The 19,728-nt window shown below is 47.8% G+C and overlaps 1 protein-coding gene across 2 annotated transcripts in view; it reads left to right on the top strand.

The window, feature by feature from the left end:
- The window catches only part of LOC309643692 (uncharacterized protein), a 104,534-nt gene extending 85,067 nt beyond the window's left edge, over window positions 1-19,467 (top strand). The window contains exons 1-3 of one of the 2 annotated variants that reach the window (XM_082426673.1): window positions 12,243-12,379; window positions 14,347-14,440; window positions 16,078-19,467. In XM_082426673.1, coding sequence (XP_082282799.1) covers window positions 12,368-12,379; window positions 14,347-14,440; window positions 16,078-16,355 — 384 coding nt within the window. In that variant the 5' untranslated portion in view covers window positions 12,243-12,367 and the 3' untranslated portion in view covers window positions 16,356-19,467. Of the gene's footprint in view, window positions 1-511; window positions 14,441-16,077 lie in introns of those variants that run through there. The other variant, XR_014253969.1, reaches the window with a different exon arrangement.
- Window positions 19,468-19,728: the final 261 nt, after the last annotated feature.

The following is a 19,728-nucleotide window of genomic DNA, read 5'->3' as shown; positions in this document are numbered from 1 at the left end:
ACTCATTACACAGTGCTCCTGCACTCAGTGTGTGCACAAACTTTGTCTTTTCTCCCGCTAATCTAGCCCCTACCTCCAACCCCCGAACCTAAATTGGTAGAGAAAAAAGTTTTTCCTCCCGATACTCTCTAATCAAAGGAATCCCCAGGGGCTATTAGCTAAGAAGTTCTGGAGCCCTTTGCACTGAGTTTGCTCTCTGGTCACGTGAACTTTCCTTAAGAACAACCACCTCAGCAGGGCAGCTGCCCCAGGGAGTCTCAACCCCACACCCCAGCACAGGTAGCCAGGGGCCCCCAGAAACACAACTGCTGGACCTGAGGTCATAGCAGGGGCAAACTCTGACTTACAGAAGCTGCATCTCCTGGTCTGTAGCAGCTTCTTTTCAGATTTTGGCTTATTTAGCAAACACTTAGTGCTTGCTGTGTGCTAGGCTCTGTTCTAAGTACATTAAGTCATTTAATCCTTATAACAACCCTATGAGGTCAATGCTATTGTTGTCTTCATTTTACAGATAAGAATCCTAAGGCACAGAGAGGTTAAGCAATTTGCTCAAGGTCACACAGCAAGTAGTAGCAGCGTAGGAATTCGCACCTGGGCAGCCTGGCTGTGCATTCTGTCCTGAGGTAAGAATTGTCCATTCGGTGATCATTCTGTGCCACTGGGGCACTGTTTCTTGGCCAGGGCTCCTGGGGCTGGACAGGGTTATGTATTTGAGTTCTGGCTACAGGGAATGCAGAGGTCCACATCCAAGCTGGGCATGGCCTCCTGAGGAAGCCAGGCTACATCCTTACTAGGGAAAACCACGGGGGTTTACCTTCTGAGGTCAACCTCTGTACTCAGTCCTGAGGGTCTGCCTGAGGCCTGCCTGGGGCAGGAGGATATCCTCTCTGACCACGTTCATTCTTGCCTTCTCCCCTTAGCTCAGCCAGGCACCTGCGGAGAGACCCTCACACTTCCCCGTCTGCCTACACCAGTGGTTCTCAACCAAGAGCAGTTTTGCCCCCCAAAGGACATGTGGTGATGTCTAGAGACATTTTTGATTGTTGTGACCAGAAGGCTGCTACTGGCACCTAGTAAGTAGAGGCCAAAGATGGTGCTAAACGTTCTGAAATGCACAGGATCAGGCCTCACAACAAAGGGATTACCTGGTCCAAAAGGTCAGTAATGCCGAGGTTGAGAAACTGACCTGGGCCCATCTCACAGCCTCCTTGAGGCTGAGGACCCTCCACCACACACACGTACACACACACGATCTGATTTCTGTTACGGTGGTGGTCCAGGGTCCTGGGGGTGGGGGCAACATGCATCCTCACCTCAGCATCTCTTAGAGGCCACATCAGAACATGAGAGACTCAGTTTGCACTGCAGCTACAAGTTTTTGGAAATAAGAATTTTGAGGCACTGACAAATGTAGCTGATGTTATTTTGTATCAGGCTCTGTGCTAAGTAAGCATTTCACATATTTTATCTTAGGAAATCTTCATAAACCAGTCAGATGCTATTATTATCCCTATTTCAAAGATTGGAAAACTGAGGCTGAAAAAGGTTAAGGAACTCACCCAAGGTCACACAGCTAATAGGTGACAGGGCCAGGTTTCCAGCTGACCCAGGCAGACTGATGGCACAGATGTACATACCCAGGCAAAGTAAAGACAGCAAATTAACAGGGAGAGCCCGCCTGATGCCCACCCTGGGGCTGCTGGAGGTCAGGGGCTTGGTGCCCTCCCCTGGGACGGAGGGATCAGCACCACTCACTCCACTGCACAGCTACAACCAAGACTCTCCGAGCTGGGCAGAGAGCAGCTTGACCTGCCAGGGTTCTTAAAGAGGGAGGAGTGGAGAAGGCAGAGGTGGGTTGGTTTTGTACAGGGACAGTAAAGACAGAAAATCCTCCAGGAAGAGAAGGGTGAAGAAGGCAGGCTTGGGAGCTCTTTATTATTTACTATAGCAGGGGAAAGTATGGGAAGCTTGTTCCTAAGCCATAAATGCCCTCCTTTGATCCCTGTGCATATCAGAGATAAATGAGTCACTTAGGCCTCAGAAATTAATGAGTGTTCTGATTATTACCTTAAGTGACCTTCCAGCAGTAGTAATTCTCACCACTCCCTGCAAAGTAGCTGTGTCGGGGTTTGACCAGGGTTGGGGAAGAGGCCGGGACTGAAGTGGGGAGAGTTCCTTCGGTGATTGGGCTCAGTTTGCAAAGAGGAAATCAGCCTCAGCTCTTCAGGCCAGAGAACAGTTAGACCCAGACCCCAACTTCTGGGCTCTGCCTTCTTCTTTGCCTTCAGGACCCTGTTGAATCCTGACCCCACTGAGAGGGTTGGACCAGAAGTGTGTGCAGAGCTGCAGGGCCATCTGAAAGCAAGAGGTCGTTTGGTGCAAAGTTAACAGGACCTTCCGTAGGCCCCTTCCCATTCAGATTCGAGGAAGAGCTTTGAAGTTTCCTTTGTGTGCATGTTTTCATAGCCCTGATCCTGCTGTACTGGAATTAGCCTGCAGCCCTGCCCATCCCTGGTGATTTATTCCCCAACTACAAAAATCTTAGAAAAATACTGCAAGCTCCACCCACCATCCCCAAGCCACTGGCTGCTTTTTCCTCAGGCTAAAATACAAAGGAGACCTCAGAACCGCCACCAGGAGACATTTTGTACGTGTTTATAGTTTCTCTAGAGTCATTCCGATGACCCCCTAGAACCGGATCTCAGGGCAAAAGCTTCCAAGATGTGCGTGCTGGGAGGTGGGGCGAACGTAGTAAGAGGAAGGGTAAGAGAACAGATTGTCCCTGAAGCTGCCAAGGGCCAGGGCAGTACCAGCAGGGTCCAAAGAGAAGAAAAAGCAGGTGGACTGAGCCTTTCCAGTCGTACCCCATGAGCCAACCACTGCACTTTGTGTAGACAAACATCAATCAGTCTCAGGAATCTTTGTTGCTCTGAGCGTCACAAAAGGGCCTCTGCTATCATATTGCCCAACGCCACCAGAAGCTCAGTAAGTCGGTATTGAAGAAGGGGGGTGGGGCAGAGGGAGGGGGAGTGGAGGAAGAAGAAAGACTAAAACAGATAGACGGACAGAGAGGGAGGGAGGGAAGCCCGGAATCCCAAAGCAGCCTTAGATTTTGCTTGCCTGATTTGCTTTTCAGAGTAAAGACTCTGAGCAATGGTGCCATCTTGTGGTCATGAGGAGGAATTACAACCAGTCTCTCTCTCCCTCCCCCCACCTCCCTCCCTCCCCACCTCTGTCTCTCTCTATTGGATACATAAATAGATCACATAATAGGAAGTAGTAATAAGTGTAAGGAAGAGAAATCTAGCAGGCGAATTGTAAGGCCATTTCAGGTAGTAACTGACCAGGCACAACTTTTATTAAGCGGCTGACATTTGCTCAGAGGCCTGAAGGGGGCGAGGGAGCAGGCCGAGTGCATATCCGAGGGAAGAAGGAATCGCCAGTGTAAAGGATGCAAAGGCCTGAAGCCTCTGTGTGGATCTCCTCAGGGCTGTGGTTCTACCAGAAGCAGCCGTAGGAGATGACACACGAAGTGATCTAGGGGTCTAGAGTCTAGGGGCTAAGCATAGATCTGACATGTATCCCTTCTCTGGCCAGCCCTGTTGTCAGCATCCAAAGATACCTGTAGAGAAATCCACCTGCCCAGGGCCCACAGAGACGTGGGGAGGCCATGCTCTAGGTCCACAGTCAGGACCTTTTCTGGCTGCCATCCTTCCAAATCCAGAAGCTGACTTTCTCCCCCCAGGTGGAGAAGCTTAATTAACATACAACAAGAAAATTACAATTTCTAGAGCCTCAAAAGATGCCCCTAAAACTCCATAAAAATGGAACTGACCCCATTTCTTAGGGCTTCTGTTCTGCTTCCTTTTTTTTTTAGAAACATTTAATTTTTTTTAAAACAAAGTAATATATATTCGTACTTTAAAAGTCAATAGTATTGCGATGTTCATAATAAAAAAGAGCATCCTTTCTACCTCCTAGTCCCTTTCTCCAGAGGCATGCACGTCTAGTACTTTTGGCTGTGTCTTCCCCTATTTGAGAAGCTGACTTTTGATGTGAGAAATCCAACACGCTTCACTGTCTGGGCCGGTGTTTTCTTTCCCCAAATTTTTGGACTCCCTTATGTGGCCAGTGGTGATCCCACGACTCTGCCTTTGCTTATATCAGACAGTCCAGATCTCCAGCTGAATGACATGTCCACTAAGAACGCAAAGGTGAAATAAAAAAAGAGCAGCTCTTTCTGAGAGAGAGAACACCCAAGTGTTCGAGACCTGCCTACTGGCCAGTTCGTGTTCCGGGCTGGCCTGCTCTGCCCCTTGCTCATTTCACAAATGATGCACAGTGTCCAGGTGTGTTTTGCTCCATTTCCATGTTAACAGAGCACAGTTTGCAGCTGTGCTTACAAAATATCACCTGGAACATTATTTGGGGGTAGGGAGTGGTTTGCTAAGCTTTTTTCTTTATTTCTGTAGGTTTATGTTCTCTGTAGGCAGGGAGCCAGTTGCTTACAAGTAAAACTGCTCCAAACTAGATTGCTATCAGAGCCCATTTGGTTTTGCTTTTCCAGCATATGAGTCAACAAGAATGAGTCAGATGCTTCCTGAGTGGCCTCTGGGTAGATGAGGTGACTGTTTCGTCAGGTTACTTGACTCAGAAGGTCAGAAATGCCTGCAACAAGAAACCCGAGGGCTTGATAGCTTTTCTTCAGTGTTTGCATTCACAATCCTGTGCAGGGGCCCCAGTCTTTTCCCTGAGAGCATTCGGTAGCCTGGGTGGCCAGGTCAAATGACCGCTACCAAAATAAAAAAACAAAACAAGACCCACGGGAATGTTACAAAACAGTGAATTTAGTCTTTTCATTTTTGTGGTTTCGGCGACTGCTTTATTTGGGTATGTTCTTGACGGTTGATGGTTTCAGAGGGTTCTGTCCAAGTGGAAGTCCTCTGATGAGAGAGTGTAAGTTGTTCCTTGTAACATTCCCCGTGTTAGGGAACATGGGCTGACTGCAGCTCCAAGCTCTTGCTCTGGGCTCTTCAGGGTCAGTGTCTCCTGCTCAGGTAAGTTTGGCAGGTAAGTTTGCTCAGGTAATACTGTCTTGTTACAGGGCTACCCAGGGGGCACCTGCCTGGGTCTGGGTAAAGGCCCTGGGAGAAGCTTCCTCTCGGAGCCTGTACCTGGGCCTGTGTGTAGGGAAGGCAGGTTGGTCACTGCTGCCTCGAAGCTAACCCAGCCTTACCTGGATCAGGAGCTATAATAGACTCACCTAGAGTAAAATCACTGGCTACCAGGGCAAAGCAGGACTTAGCTGTCTTCTTCCTGCCACAAGAAACAGGCCTGCCGCTGCTACCTCTCCAGTGACAGTGAGGATGACATTTGCCTCCGTGTGGTTTTCAGTTTTAGGAAGATGGAGGTTGGGAGCTGGGGGCACGGGGAGGCCTGGCAATTTTGACAAGGGCTTAGAGCAGGATTCTTGGGTGCTGCCCACAGGACTAAACCACGGCAATGTTTCATGAAGCCAGTTTGCCGAATGTATCGTGCCCAGGTCCGTCCTGGCTTACTGTTAGTTATCAGTTACTGTTAAATTTTAAGATTACCCTTTTTCATACTTAAAAATGTCCTGCTTTGGGGGATAAATGATGTGGCCACCCAATATTTGGGGTACCTTTGGGGAATGTATCCTAAGAATGTGTACAAAGATGTAGCTTCCAGAGATGTTTATCATAGGGCTACTAGGCACGAAGAAAAGTTAGAGATACATTATGTGTCCTACAATAAAGGATTAACTAAATTAGTTAAATAAATTATAGTACATCCACATAGTGGAATGCTAGGTAGCCATTAAAAAATGGAATGTAACAAAATAGTAAATAGCATAGAAGTACATGCATACTATTAAGGAAAATTACTAAACACTATATATATGTCTATATAAACATATATATATGGTATTATTCAAACCTAGTTTACAAAGAAAAGGAAACATATGCACTTAAAAGGACTGGATACACAACACAGTAAAGCAATTATACTCCAATAACGATGTTAAAAAATAAAAATAAAATAAAATAAGGACTGGATGAATACACAATAAATTGATGGTGGTTATCTCTGGGAAGTGGGGTTAGAAGTGGCTTCTATATTCTCCCTTATGCTTTTCCTGTGCGTCTAAATTTTCTACAATGAGCATATATGTTGTAGCAGAATAATGACCAGAGATGTCTACATCCTAATCCTCAGAGTCTGTGACTATGTTAGGTTACATGACAAAAGGGAATTAAATTTGCATATGGAACTGTCACTGCTAATCAGCTGACCTGGAGAAGGTGAGAGCAGCTGGGATAACCCAGGTGGCCCAATGTCATCACAGGGGTCTTTACATGTGGAAGAGGGAGGCAGAACATTGATGCCCTGGGAGAAAGTCTCCACCAGCTATTGAAGATGGGAGGGAGCCAGAAGCCCAGAAAAGCCAGCGACCCCTAGAAGCTGGAAAAGGCAAGAGAACCGGTTCTCTCCTAGAGCCTCCAGAAAAGGAACTTGGCCCTGCTGACACCTTGCTTTGAGCCCAGTGAGACTCATTTTGGACTTCTGACACCCAAAACTTTCAGATGATAAACTTGTGTTGTTTTAATCTTTTAGGTTTGTGGAAGTTGGTTACAGCAGCAATAGGAAATTAATACAACAAATTTCTCTTTTAGTCAGAAAAAAAGAGATGATGATAATAAAAGTCATTTTAGAAGAAAGGATTAGAAATCGCTCCTTGTAATTTAACCCAACAGACATCCAAGGAGGAGGAGCTAGGAGGAGGCCTGGCACAGTCTTCTTCCTACAAAAAATCTGCAGGAGGTGCCCATAGGCACAGCAGGCTGTTGTTTTGTTATTAGTAGAAAATAATAATGCAAGGGATAACTAGATAACCTGAAGGGCCAGCAGCCTGGGAATTGTCCTACAGCAGGGCACAGTGAATTGCACAAAATCGGGGAAGAGCAACAAGTACTAGGGGTCCGGAGAGGGAGAACCAGGGAGCTGCTGCTTTTGAGAACTCTGGGACTAAGCAAGGAAACAGACTTGAAAGGAAACCCTTTTCAAGTGAGTGGAAATTGCCAGGTGGTTCTGCTGGTTTGTGCTGGCAAATCCCATTCTGGCACCAAGGGACAGAAGAGGCGTGATGGGCACGGCTCATGGGGAGGTTTTCCAGCCCCACCCAGGGGCGCGTGTTTGCAGTCTTGCCCATTCTGGACTGTTCACTGAAGCATGCTCACAGTGGGGAGTTGCAGAGGATTCTCTCTTAGATAAAATCCTTTCCTGTTTGCTTTAAAGGAACTTTTAAGGAAACGCCAGACCCTTAGTAAAGGCTGCAGTGAAGAAGGCATCTGTAAATAGAAACAGCATTTTTTTTTTCTTTGTTAGTGGGTCCAAAACCACCTCCCTTTCTGGAACAGATAGGACTCCGTGGAGGTGGGTGCTGAGCTGGGCCCACACGCTCCACAGGACACTGCCTCTGCTGCGTGGCTCTCAGCCCTGGACATGAGACGTGGTACTTCCTCTCCGAGTCGGGTCCCCAGGCCTTCTTCACCTGCCCATGGCTGTCCCGGAGGCTCGGTCAGCCAGCACAAGTGCTCAACATTCATAATCCACTTGGTCAATGGGGCTTCATTTTATTTGCTCAAGCCATGCCTGCCACAAATTCCAGGTGACGCCTTTTCCTAGTATTTCAGAATTTGATGAGCAAGTGGTTTATTTTATTCATGCTGTTCACTATTTCATATATATGTTTAAAAACCTTAATATATCATACATGCAAAATGATACGTGTTACGTATATATAACCACGCTTGAGTACCCCCCCACCTCTTAGGAAACTTACTGGTACCTTTGAAGTCCCCTGTGGTCCCCTCTCTCCCAGAGGTAGCCCCGGGGATCACAGTCTTGAATTTCAGTGCGTCATTCTTTGGTTTTCTTTACAGTGTTACCACCTTTATATGCATTCCTATACCAAATATGCTATTTGCTTTTGCTAGTTTTAAAAAATTCATGCAAATGGAATGCACTGTATTCTTCTGTGATGCTTTCTTTTCACTCAATATTGTGTTTTTGGTAAGCAGCCCTGCTGTGGTGTGTCATCTTACCTCTCAGGCAGCCCCTCCTTAGCCTTCATCTTTCCCATGACCCTGCAGCCTGAAGGGCCATGGGCTCTGGGTTTGTCTTTGTCCGGTAGTCCCATTGGAGACCCCCTTTCTTTCTAATTACCCTCCTCTTGCCTCCTCCTTGCCGTCTTCCACCGTAACCTCCTTCAAGTGCAAAGACCATCCCCACCCACACACCCAGGCATGTGCACCCACACACAGGGTTTTTGTGCCTTTGTGACAAATACACAACCATAACGCTCACATGGAGGGGGTTTAATGATTGTGACTCTTTTACTTTGCTGAAGTCTGGACGCTGGCAACAGAAATACGTTTTTCTTCCTATTTTAGGAAAGTGAAGCTTGCTTTTACTGCTCTTGGACTACGCAGGCCATGCTTTGCAAATGTTAGTGAGCACAAGAATTTCCTGGGGGTGGGGATGGGGGCTTGTTAACGAGGAGTATTTCTGGACCCCGTTCCCTAGAGGTTCAGAGCCCGATTATCTGGGGTGGGGCCCAGGAATCTGCATGTTAGTAAACATGCCTCTCTCTGCCCAGCAATTCTGATGCAGACTATCTTTGGCCACTCCTTTGGCAAACACTGGCCCCTGTGCCAGCCAGAATCAGGGGTGCTTGACTAGCCCTGCGGGGCGGGGGGGCGTTCTGTGGGCGTGGGGCCCACTGGGAGCAGCCTGAGATGGACCCGGGGAGAGGCAGGCAGGTGTTCTTGAGCCAGGCCTTTCATGCCATGCCAAGGGAGGGTTTAGCAGTGTGTGCCCTGGTCCTGCATCTTGGGAAGATCATCTAGTTGCTGTGTGGAGGGGTTAGGGCTGGAATCAGGGCACCAGTTAGGAACCTGTCCGGAAAATGACCTTGAAGTCATGACTGACAAGTCAGACAAAGCTGAGGGAGACACCAGGGTTCAATGGGGCAGCATTTTAGTGTCTATAAGGATGTATGGTCCTGAGAACCTGGAGAAATATGTTAAGAATGACACTCAAAGTTCTAGAGATAGGAGAAGACATTTATACTATCTAGAGAGCCAGGGAAATGCAAAGTCCAATCCAGTGACAAAGCCCACTGGCTGTAATCTAACTTGAAATCCTAAGCAGCGGTGACACACCTCTAAGGCAGGAAGGCCACCTCTCCTAGCTTACAGTGACCCTGCAGAGGAAGATACATAGGGCTGAGGTGTCCTTTCAGAGTTACTCACAAGAATCTAGTCAGAGCCTGGCCGAAATCTGGTCTATAGATGTCTGAGAAGAAATTTTTCCCTAAGTAAAGTGTTTCCAAACTTCTAAGATAAACCTGGGGCTTTTATGATCATGCAGATTACCTAGTCTTCTCCATGGAAATGCAGATTCATTGGATCTGGGTTGGAGCCTAGGAATCTGTATATTTAAGAAATGCCCCACATGGTTCTTATTTTCTGGGAAGTCTGGAAAATCCCACCGTCTGGGAAAACTTCTTTCAGCCCAGGAAGATTTATAACCAAGTATAGAAATGACTTAAAGATAAACCTATAGTATTGATTCTTTTGTTCTAAGAATACCCTATGCATATTTGGCATTTTAAGTACTTGTAACGTTGACGAGAATTTGCTCTATTAGAGGAAGGGTGAGACTTATAATTCAGATTTTGAAGTGTAATTGAGTAAATGAGTTAGACTTATGATTTTGAGTTGAAAGTTTAATAAATTTATGTATGGTGTTGAAAGTTAGGAAAACCTAAATTGTTACTATATTTATCCATTTAACTTATTAGATTTATATGTTTTTCAAAAGTTCTTGGTAAGATTTTGTTTGAGCAATTGAGGTACTTAAGAAAAAATTGCATATGTTAAATTTATAAATGTTTGAATGTGTTAAATTAATGACGCTTATAAAGTGGACCAAATATTAACCAAGTAACTACTAGCCAAAGAAATCCTTAAAGATGTTTGTTATAGTTTTGTTTACTAAATTTATAAATAGGGAAAAAATATTTTAAGAACTTAAAAGCTAAAGGAAGATTTTTAACAGATGAATGGATAAACAATGCAATGAACATAGGAGTGCACAGATCTTTTCAAATCAGTGTTTTCGTTTTCTTCAGATAAAAACCAAGGAGTGGCATTGCCGGGTCATATGGTAGTTCTATTTTTAGTTTTTTAAGAAACCTCCATGCTGTCTTCCCACCAACAGTGCATGAGAGTTCTCGTTTCTCCATGACCTCGACAACACTTGGTTATATTTTTGATGATAGCCATCCTGACAGGTGTGAGGTCATGTCTCATTGTGGTTTTGGTTTGCATTTTCCTGATGAGCATCTCTTCATGTGCCTGTTAGCCATCTGTATGTCTTCTTTGGAAAGAATGCCTATTCTCCTCAGGAGTTCTTGATTTCCATTCTCCCAGTAGTGATCACATCCCAGCTGTGCTGAGGCATCCTGCCCTTCACTGGACGATGCAGAACAGCTGCCCCATTGGTGAATCAGCCCTCAGGCCAGGGCTGCCCTAAAGGAGGCATCAGTGGAGGCTTTGTCTGGCCTCAGACCTCTGCTACTTGGAAAGGGAAGGCAGCCCCGGTCGGAATGGGCCTCCACACGGCCTTTCTTCCTCTTGGTCTCCCTCTCTTGCCTGATGGCTGGAAGAGAAGCTCCTCAGAGGCCAGGCCCCAGCCCTTGTCCACAATCAGGTCTCAGGTCCAGCTCCACGTCTGGCCTGGCTCCCAGGCCCTGGGAAAAGGTGGTGAGTATGGAGGGACTGTCCAGCTCCTCGTGCAGGGAGAGCCCGGCCTGCCACCCTCTTGCTCTCAGGGTGCCCCAGGTTGAGGGGTCCACCCAGGAGTGGGTGGCACATGGCTGTACCCCTGTGGGGATGGGGCCAGCCTCATCCCCCCACATTGCACACCAGCATCTTGTTCAGAGCCCTTTGGGGGCCCCCGGACAAGGGAGTGAAGCAGGGGGTTAGGTTCTTGGGGCCATTTGCTAGATGAATAAGCGGGGAAGGTGAGGAGGAAGTAAGGGGGTGAGAAAGGCCTCTGGAAAACAGGTGCTTCCTGTTCCTGCCAGGAAGCACATGTCCTGCTGGACTTCAGGCCTCTGGATAGTAGAGAGTGACACTTGTGACATCTACTGCCTGCTGTTGCTGCAGGCCGCCCCTGTGCCTTTAATCATGTTTAATTCTTGAAAGAGCCCTGCAGGGGGGAAGAACACCCTTCCTCTTCCAACATTTCTGCCAAAACATCAATGCCCCAGAGACCCTGCATGGTTATGACCCCGCACGGTAAGGCTGAGCTGCTGACCTCAGGACACCTGTCATCTGTGAGGGAGGCCAGGCCACCACCTCGGGCAGAGAAACAATAGTGACCCAGGTGAAAAAACTCTCAAAGAAGAGGTGGATGACACAAGTCAGGTAGGTTCCCAGAATGGGTATAAAGTCTCCTTTGTCATCAACATTTGGGGACTTTGGCCTTCGAGGAAATGAGCGAGGTGGTCATCAAATCGTGACCCTTAAGACCAGGACGAATTCTTTTTTTCTGGTATCTACCTCTATCTTTACTCCCAAACTCCAGGAAATCAAGAGGAGACAAGGTCAGAGTCAGCCCTGGGGCCAAGTCTGCCGCAAGCAGCTGATGCTGGTTGATCCTTCCCTGAAGGAGCTCCCACCAGCCTCTACACAGTGTTGCCTGTAACCAAACACTGGCATTAGAGTTAGGGCCACGGGATGGCTTGTAACCTTCTTAGGATCTCAAAGCTAACACCATTTGGCGTAGCAATAAAATCCTGAGGTCGGGCCTGGGGAGAAGCCCATTGGCCTGGTACTTGATCTCTGCTTAAGTGTTCCTTGTCCCTGTATAGAGTCATTTCTCAGAGCTGAGCAACACGGGACTGCCAAGCACCAGGGCCATCAGAGGGCCCAAATGAATGATCCAAGTAAAACAGAGAACTCGCCATGTCGGCACTGACATTCCTGAGTTAGGAGAGAGTACAGCAGCTTTTCTCAGTTTTGGCTGAAATATGGGAATTACCTGGGCAGCTTAAAAAATATCAAGGCCCAGGTCCCACCCCCAGAGATTCTGACTAAATTGGTTTTGAGTTGGGCCAGGTGACTCTAATATGCAGCCATCAGCACTGAGAGCCACGTTAACACCTGGCTGGCCAACTGGCGTCTCTGTCGGGATTGAAGCCCATCCGCACGGCTTCTGGTGCACTCTCTGTCTTTGACGTCTGTTGTGTTGGTCCGAGGAGAAAGGACAGAGGAGAATGCTGCTCTTGGTATGTTTCTGGGTGGTGTATTTCTGGCAGGCCAGAATTTAGAAGCTTTGGGTGAAGAATGAATTTTCTGCTGCCGCCTTCTGTCTCCAGCTGTATCGGGGGTCTTAATGACCCAGGATGAAGTCATGTCCTGGTGCTCACTAGATACCCCTAAAGGTCGCCCAGTGGGTGGTGAGTTCCCGAGGCTGGGGGTCATCTCCAGGTGGCAGGGGCACATAGCGGGCTCTGTGGACTCTTGTTCCTGCCATAGTTCTGAGCCCTTAAAGTGGATATTCACAACTTGGATTTGCTCTTCTTCTTCTGGTCTGAGATGAGGTGAAACAAGCCTGTGGAGTGACTAGGAAAACTAGTGATTAGAAAGATGATCTAGTGTCTAACCTGTGGGAGCAGTTCCACAGGTATGAAGAAGAGGGAGGGCATCAGGGACCCGTGCAGTCACGGAAGGCTCCGCAGAGGAGGTGAGACTTGAATCTGGAAGAACTTAGTTTTGAGGATCAGGGGAGGAGACACTTTAGCAAAGGTGAGTGAAGATGTTGAAAGAGGAGATGACAAAATTATAAACAAAGATCAGCTATTAGGATCCATGTGGTGAAAGGAGGGGCAAGCATGTTGGCTTTCTTCAAATAAGTCTCACCCTGGGATTCTTTGGGCAGAAATGAAAAAGATTTTCAATTTTTTTTTTTTTTTTTTATAGTTCTCAAAATGAGATCCCCAGACCAGAATCATTAGCATCACCTGGGAGCTTATTAGATATGCAAACTCTCAGGCCCCAACCTACTGAATCAAACTCTGGAGGTGGGGTCCAGTAATCGCTGCCTTTCCAAGCCCTCCTGAAGCTCATTTGTTTGAAGGCCACTGTCCTACTCTGCACCCTTATCTGCTAAGTGGATTCTGGTTATTATTGTCAGAGACAAGGGACATGTTTATTCTGGGATATGTCACTGCCCTCCCACTGGTCTATGGTCATATTATTACTGACCTTTTGTCCTGTCCAAGTGACACAGAATCAAATAGTTGACAGACTCTTATTCACATACTCAGCCAGCCTTTATGGAACAGCTGCCGTTTGCTAGGTGCTATTCTGTGCTAAGCCCTGGGAATGCAACAGTGCACAAATCAAAGTGTGTTCTTCCATGCAGCTTATGTTCTAGTCAGGGGACGATCCATCAATTAAACATAAAAATATCTGTAATTTCTAGATTTGGAGAAGAAAAATATGAGTGATGGGGAGGGGTGTTTTCTCGACTGTGGTTAGAGAATATTTATCTGAGGTGATATTCGAGCAGAAACCTGGTTGAAATGAGGGAGAAACCACATGAATTTGAGGGAGAGCACCCAGGCAGGGAGAACAGAAGTGCTGAGTCCCTGAGGTAGGAACAGAATGTTCTAAGAAGAGAAAGGAAGTCAGTACAAGGTGGAGAGAGACAGGCCCGGGAGGCAATGGCTAGATCACGAAAGACCTTAGTGATCCTGTTCAGGTGACTTCCCTGTGAGTGAGGGCAGGCTGCTGGAGGGTGTTGAGGGTGTGAATGATGTGGTATCTCTCTGAACAAAAATCACGCTGAAGAATGGACCATTCCATAAGAGTAGAAGCAGGGAGGTGAGTTAGGAAGGCACTAGAATAATCCAAGTGAGAGATGTGGTATAGAGATGGGAATGAAAAGTAGTTGGAGTCTAGGTATGTCAAAGGAGGAGCCCAAAGTCCATGCGGATGTATTCCTTTGGGGCAGAGAAGACTGGACAGTGGCTTCTGGGTTTAGGCGACTGGACCTGCCTTCTTCTCTGGTCTAAAGGCCCCTGAGGATTTCCCTGGCGGTCCAGTGGTTAGGACTCCGCGCTTTCACTGCGGTGGGCCCAGGTTTGATTCCTGGTCAGGAAACTAAGATCCCACAAGGCACGTGGTGTGGCCAAAAACAGTAAATAAATAAAATCTTATTAACAAAATAAAGGCCTCTGTCTTCCCACAGTTCTACACCTGCAGGAGGGATGGGGACAACCTGGAGGCATTCAGAGGATCTCTCCCTTCCTCTAAACTCTGCACTGGCCATCGGAGGCTGCCTCGTAAGCTTTTTTTTCTTTATAAATGTCATTCTTTTCCCATAACTGAACTGTGTTCTCAAGGGCTATAGCTAAGCTTCCCTGAATCTCCCCACCCCATCCATTCCCAATAGAATAAAAACAGTTGTGAGAACACAGAAAAGCATGCTATGGATTAAACGTTGGCTAAAACCCTTTGAAGTAAAAATGGCAGTCTTAAAGACAAGAAAACTGAGATTCAGGGAGTAAAGCTACTAGCCTGATAACAGCTACCCATTAAGAGAGCTTCCTTCCTGCTAGGGAGCTTTGGGGGTGTGTGTGTGTGTGTGTGTGTGTGTGTGTGTGTGTGTGTGTGTGTGTGTGTGTGTGTGTGTGTGTGTGTGTGTGTGTGTGTGTGTGTGTGTGTGTGTGTGTGTGTGTGTGTGTGTGTGTGTGTGTGTGTGTGTGTGTGTGTGTGTGTGTGTGTGTGTGTGTGTGTTTTCTCCACCACCAAGCAATTATCCAACACCAGCTAGGTGTCCTACAATTCAAACTACCTAGAGATAGCATCAGATTCCACTGGTTAAGGGCTCAGTCCCACAGGTCTGCCCTCACTTCAGATGCCAGTCACAAGTCCAGGTTGTTACTTGTGCCTCTGACTCACTGGCTGTGAATCAGAGGTTCCCATGACCCCCTCCTCAGGTTTGATTAATTTGCTGGAGTGACTTTCAGAACTCAGAAAAACAGTTTACTTATTAGATTACCGGTTATATGTAACTCAGGAACAGCCAGAAGGGAGAGATGCATAGGGCAAGGTATGGGGAAGGGGCACAGAGCTTGCAGCTCTGAGGGTACCACTCTCCCAGCACCTCCATGCGTTCCCCACCTGGAAGCTCTCTGCATCCCATCCTTCTGAGTGTTCATGGAGGCTTCTTTACATAGGCTTGAATGATTAAGTCACTGGCCATTGGTGACTGAACTCAATTTCCAGCCCCTTTTTTCCTCCCCAGAGGTCCTGCGGAGGGACTGGGATTTCCAACCTTCTAATCACCTGGTTGTTTCCCCTAGAAACCAGCCCCCATCGTTAGGTGAACTAGGTGCTTTCCAAAAGTCACCTCATTAACATAAAAGACACATGTATCGGCATGTATCAGTGTCCTCACTTAGGAAATTCCAGGGTTGTAGGAGCTCTGTGCCAGGAGCGGCAAAGACCAAACATACAATTATAAATCACAGTGTCACAGGTGGCAATGGCTGAGCTAGGTGTGGGCCTTACAGCTTCTCAGGTTGTCTTCGTGCTCAGCCTCACTGGCCCCCTGTCCCCACCCATCTGGTCTCAGCAGGTGCCAGAGCTGCCTTTGCAATGTCTTCTATGAGGATGCTTTTCCTCTGTGAGTGACTTCACCCCTCGTCTCCCCACGTCCCTCCCCTTTGAGGGAATCAGTCTTAAATGCCAGCTGAGGGGAACACCATCTCCTACAAGTTGGATGTGATTTTTTTTTTGCTCTTATTTCTTAAACAAGCTCTCCTCACACCTTCCCCTCAACAGCTTGAAGGCGCTAGTCTCCTGGGCCAGGCACAGGAAAGGCGTGAAAAAGAAAAATATGAGCTTTGCTCTGTAGCGCACTCATCTGAACAGGGTTTCTTCCCAAAGCCTCTACCCAGTTCTTTTTCTCCTGCAGGACTTGGACCTTCTTGGACAGAAATCTACATCCTCACAAAACGCCGTGCCATCCTGAAAGGCAAGATGGGTGAATTCTCCATCCCTATGATTCAAAGTCAGTTTCCTCAGAATATCTGGTGCAGCTGGACCATACGGGCTGGCCCCCAAAGCCATGCTGTTGTCTATGTCAGTGTGTTTAAGGTCACAGGAAATGATGACTGTGGGCCAAACCCTGACAAGATTGTGTTCCAGGGGGTCTCCCCTGTGGCAGAAAGCAGTATGGTCCATGACTATTGAAAGAAAAGGGTGCACGTTTATGCCACCCAAGCTCTGGCTGTGCACGTGGTCCTGCTATCTCAGAACTATGCTCGAGGAGGGAGATACAGGCCTTTCAGGGGGAAGTGTTATGTCTTCCGAGATCCCAGAGCAGATTCAGGAGAAAAGATCATGAAACCCCAGGTTACACAGGCTCCCATCTAATTTCAAAGACCTTTCTCCAAACCCACTGCTAGCACCACTGGGCCAAAGACTCAAGCAGAGAAGAAACCTGGGGTCTCTGGAATTTCTATGCCCCATCTGGTTCAGCCAGGCTTCCTCGTGTTCCTCACCAAGCCTGCAGCAGACGGCATCCTGGCCACTAAATCTGGAAATAAGTGGGAAGGATCTTTGAAAAATAGCCTCTTCTCCAGCCCCAGGGGAACAGCAGTCTCTGATCCCAGGTGGCCAGAGATCCCAGAAAAAAGTATCTTTGCCGGGCCCTCAGTCAGTGGAGAAGCCCCTTCCAGCGCCGTGATTCCTGTAACAAGCTCTGTGGCAGCCGCTCACCGGCAGCTTGGTCCTCGCCTGTAGAATGGGGAAGGCTGGAGGGCACTTCAGAGGATGTGCCAGCCATGAGGCCCACCCCTGTGGACTCGCGGAGATCAGCCAACCGCTCAGATTTGGGATTATGGGAAAGGACTGCACCCCAGGAAGGGGAGCTGCTTTCTCCCAGTCCTTCTCAGGTGGTGGAGAGCATTCCTGGAGGAGGCCAGCAAACGCCTGTCCAGACAAGAGTCTTGCCTGGTGAAACACGATGCTGCTATGGGATGAAGGGCAGGCCTGGCCACTGAGGCCCAGCTGTCCCTGGAGGGCAGGCCGTATCCTTTCCCTGTCATCACACAGCTTTCTCACATCTCCAAGTCCTTTTTCCTTGTGTCCCAGGCTGAGAGCTCTCTTCGGGGAATTCTTGCTGCTCCTGCGGACACCCTAACTTCTGCATCAGGGTTTGCTTGGCTAAGCGCTGGGCTCATCTCCAGTGAGGCAGGGGTCACCTTGGTGGCTGCACCTCTGGGTGGTGAAGTGTTGTCACCACCTACTCTCTCCATGGCCTTCAAGTGGCTCCCTCCGAGGCAGAGTCATAGCTTGTCCCTTGGATGGGCTTGTCCTCACCACTTCCAGAGCCAGGACAGACAGCCTGCCCCGGAGTGTGACCTCTGAGTGCGTCTCCTCGTGGTATCATGGGCATCTCCCAGAAAGAGACCCAATACACACTTCCTGGAGTCCAGAGGCGCTGCGCACAGAGCCACTGGAGGGCCCGGCCAGAGTGATGCCGACAACGGCCTCCTGCTGAGTTCCTCCACCACCGCTGGCCCTGAGTACGCTCCCCAGCCCTCACTGGTAGTCCCGCCCTCGCCTACCACAGAGGTCCTGGGATACCAGAGGGGGCCACAGGGACGTCTACACCAGCTTCATGGCTGGTGTCAGGTTTACAGTTGCCTTCGGTTGCCCTGTCTGAGACTGGAGGGCAGGTCTCAGACAGCGATACCTCCCCCTCAGCTCCCTAAGTCCAGCCATGCCCCAGGGCTTGTCCAGTCAAGGAAAGAGCACAGTGGCTGCTGGCCTCTCTGCTGTGTTCCCTGGGAGCTGCAATTCAAGCTTTCTGTGATTAACGCTTTCCTTCTGCAGAGCTCACTGGTTTTTCCAGTTCCCTCTCCAAGTCTGGCCTGAGCAGAGATGGCATCTAGAAGTTCAGTGAGTGCTTCCCTGGCCTGAGCCCAAGGAAGCAGTTCCTACTGGGGCAATGGCTTATCCTCACTATTTGAGGAGTGGGAACTTGCTTCCAACTACATCCTAGAAGAGAGAGCACAGAAGTAGCAGGAGTGCTTAAAGGAAGAACACTAGATGGTGCTCTGCGTCCTTTTGCTTCTGAGTTAATTTCCTGGTTTTGTTGCATGGCAAACTGCCCCAAAACTTAGTGGCTTAAAGAAACAGCCATTGTTTCATCTCTCTTTTGTGGGTCAGAAATTTAGGCAGGTCTCAGCAGAGTGATTCTCCCATTCCACGTGGGATTGACTGGAGTTTCTTGCTGGTATTTAGCTGAAACTTGGGCTGGTCTGGAGGGTCCAGGATGGCTTTGCTCATAGGCGTTCATAATACGAATGTTGTGGGGACAGCTGGAAGGCTGGGCACTGTGTGTCCCTCTTTATATAGTTTTGAGAACTCTTTAGTCACATTTCTACAAGGTGGCTGGATTTCCCCGGAAAAACTTTCCAAGAAACCAAGATAGAAGCTGAATGGTCTTGATGTTGCCTTGGGTGTCATGCCGTGTGACTTCTGCTGTGGCCTGTGGATCAAGCCAGTTGCTGAAGCCAGTGCAGACTCAAGGGGAGAAGAGCAAGACTCTCCCTTTCAGTGGGTGGAGTAGCAGAGTTTTTATGGCCACCTTTAATTACTACTTTGTGCATCTTGGACTTGTGGATGCATGTTTTTTATCCGTTTGAGAAAACTTGCATTTCTTCCTCAGGTATTTCTTTAACTCAATTTTCCACTCATTTCTTCTGGGACTCCAATTATAGAGCTAAGACTTTCTTATTCAATCCTCCAAATCTCTTAACTTCTCTCATAGTTTCATCTCCTTGTCTCTGTGCTGCATTCATGGGGGATTTATTTGGTTCATGAAGGTTTTTTCTTCTTCTGACATTTATTATAAATATTCAAACATATGACCAAGTTAAAAGACCTTTACAATAAATGTTCATATACCTACTACCTATATTCTACCCTTGACATTTTATTCAGTTTATCATATCTGTCTATCCATCTGTTCATCTTATTTTTTGATATCTGCAATTTACTTGAAATGTATCAGTAGCCATGGAGTTTTATTTCCATTCATCATTTCTAGAAGTTCCCTTATTTTCTAATCTGCCCATTTATTCCTAATAGTGTCTTTTTGCTTTGATTATGTTATTTCTTTTACCATTTTCCTGCACAACTATGCTTATCTGACAATTCCAGTAATTCTTCGGGTGTCAATTGGCTTTTGTTGTCTTTTGCTAAAAGTACTTGATCTTAATCTATGTTGCATTATCTAATATGGTAACTGCTAGCCACGTGTGGCTACCTAAATTAAAGTTAATTAAAATGTGAAGTTAGAAATTTAGTTCCTCAGTCACACGAGCCACATTTCATGTTCTCAATAGCCCCTGCTGGCCAAGCCTTCGGGTTTGAAGGGCAAGAGTGCAGAACACAAGGTTGTCACCTGGCCCCGCAGCCTGCTCAGTAGGTTCACGGCTAATCGCTCAGCAGGTACTGCTGAAGACCATACCCTTGTCCCACCCAGAGTTCCACAAAGGCCAGGACACAAGGCACAAACCCACAGGCTTCCTCCCCTGCCAGGGTGAAGAACTCG

Source organism: Balaenoptera physalus (genome assembly GCF_965194825.1).
Source record: "Balaenoptera physalus genome assembly, chromosome: 15".
Taxonomy (NCBI): Eukaryota; Metazoa; Chordata; class Mammalia; order Artiodactyla; family Balaenopteridae; genus Balaenoptera; species Balaenoptera physalus.
Note: the sequence above shows the minus strand (reverse complement) of the source record. Positions and strands in the feature narration are given on the sequence as shown.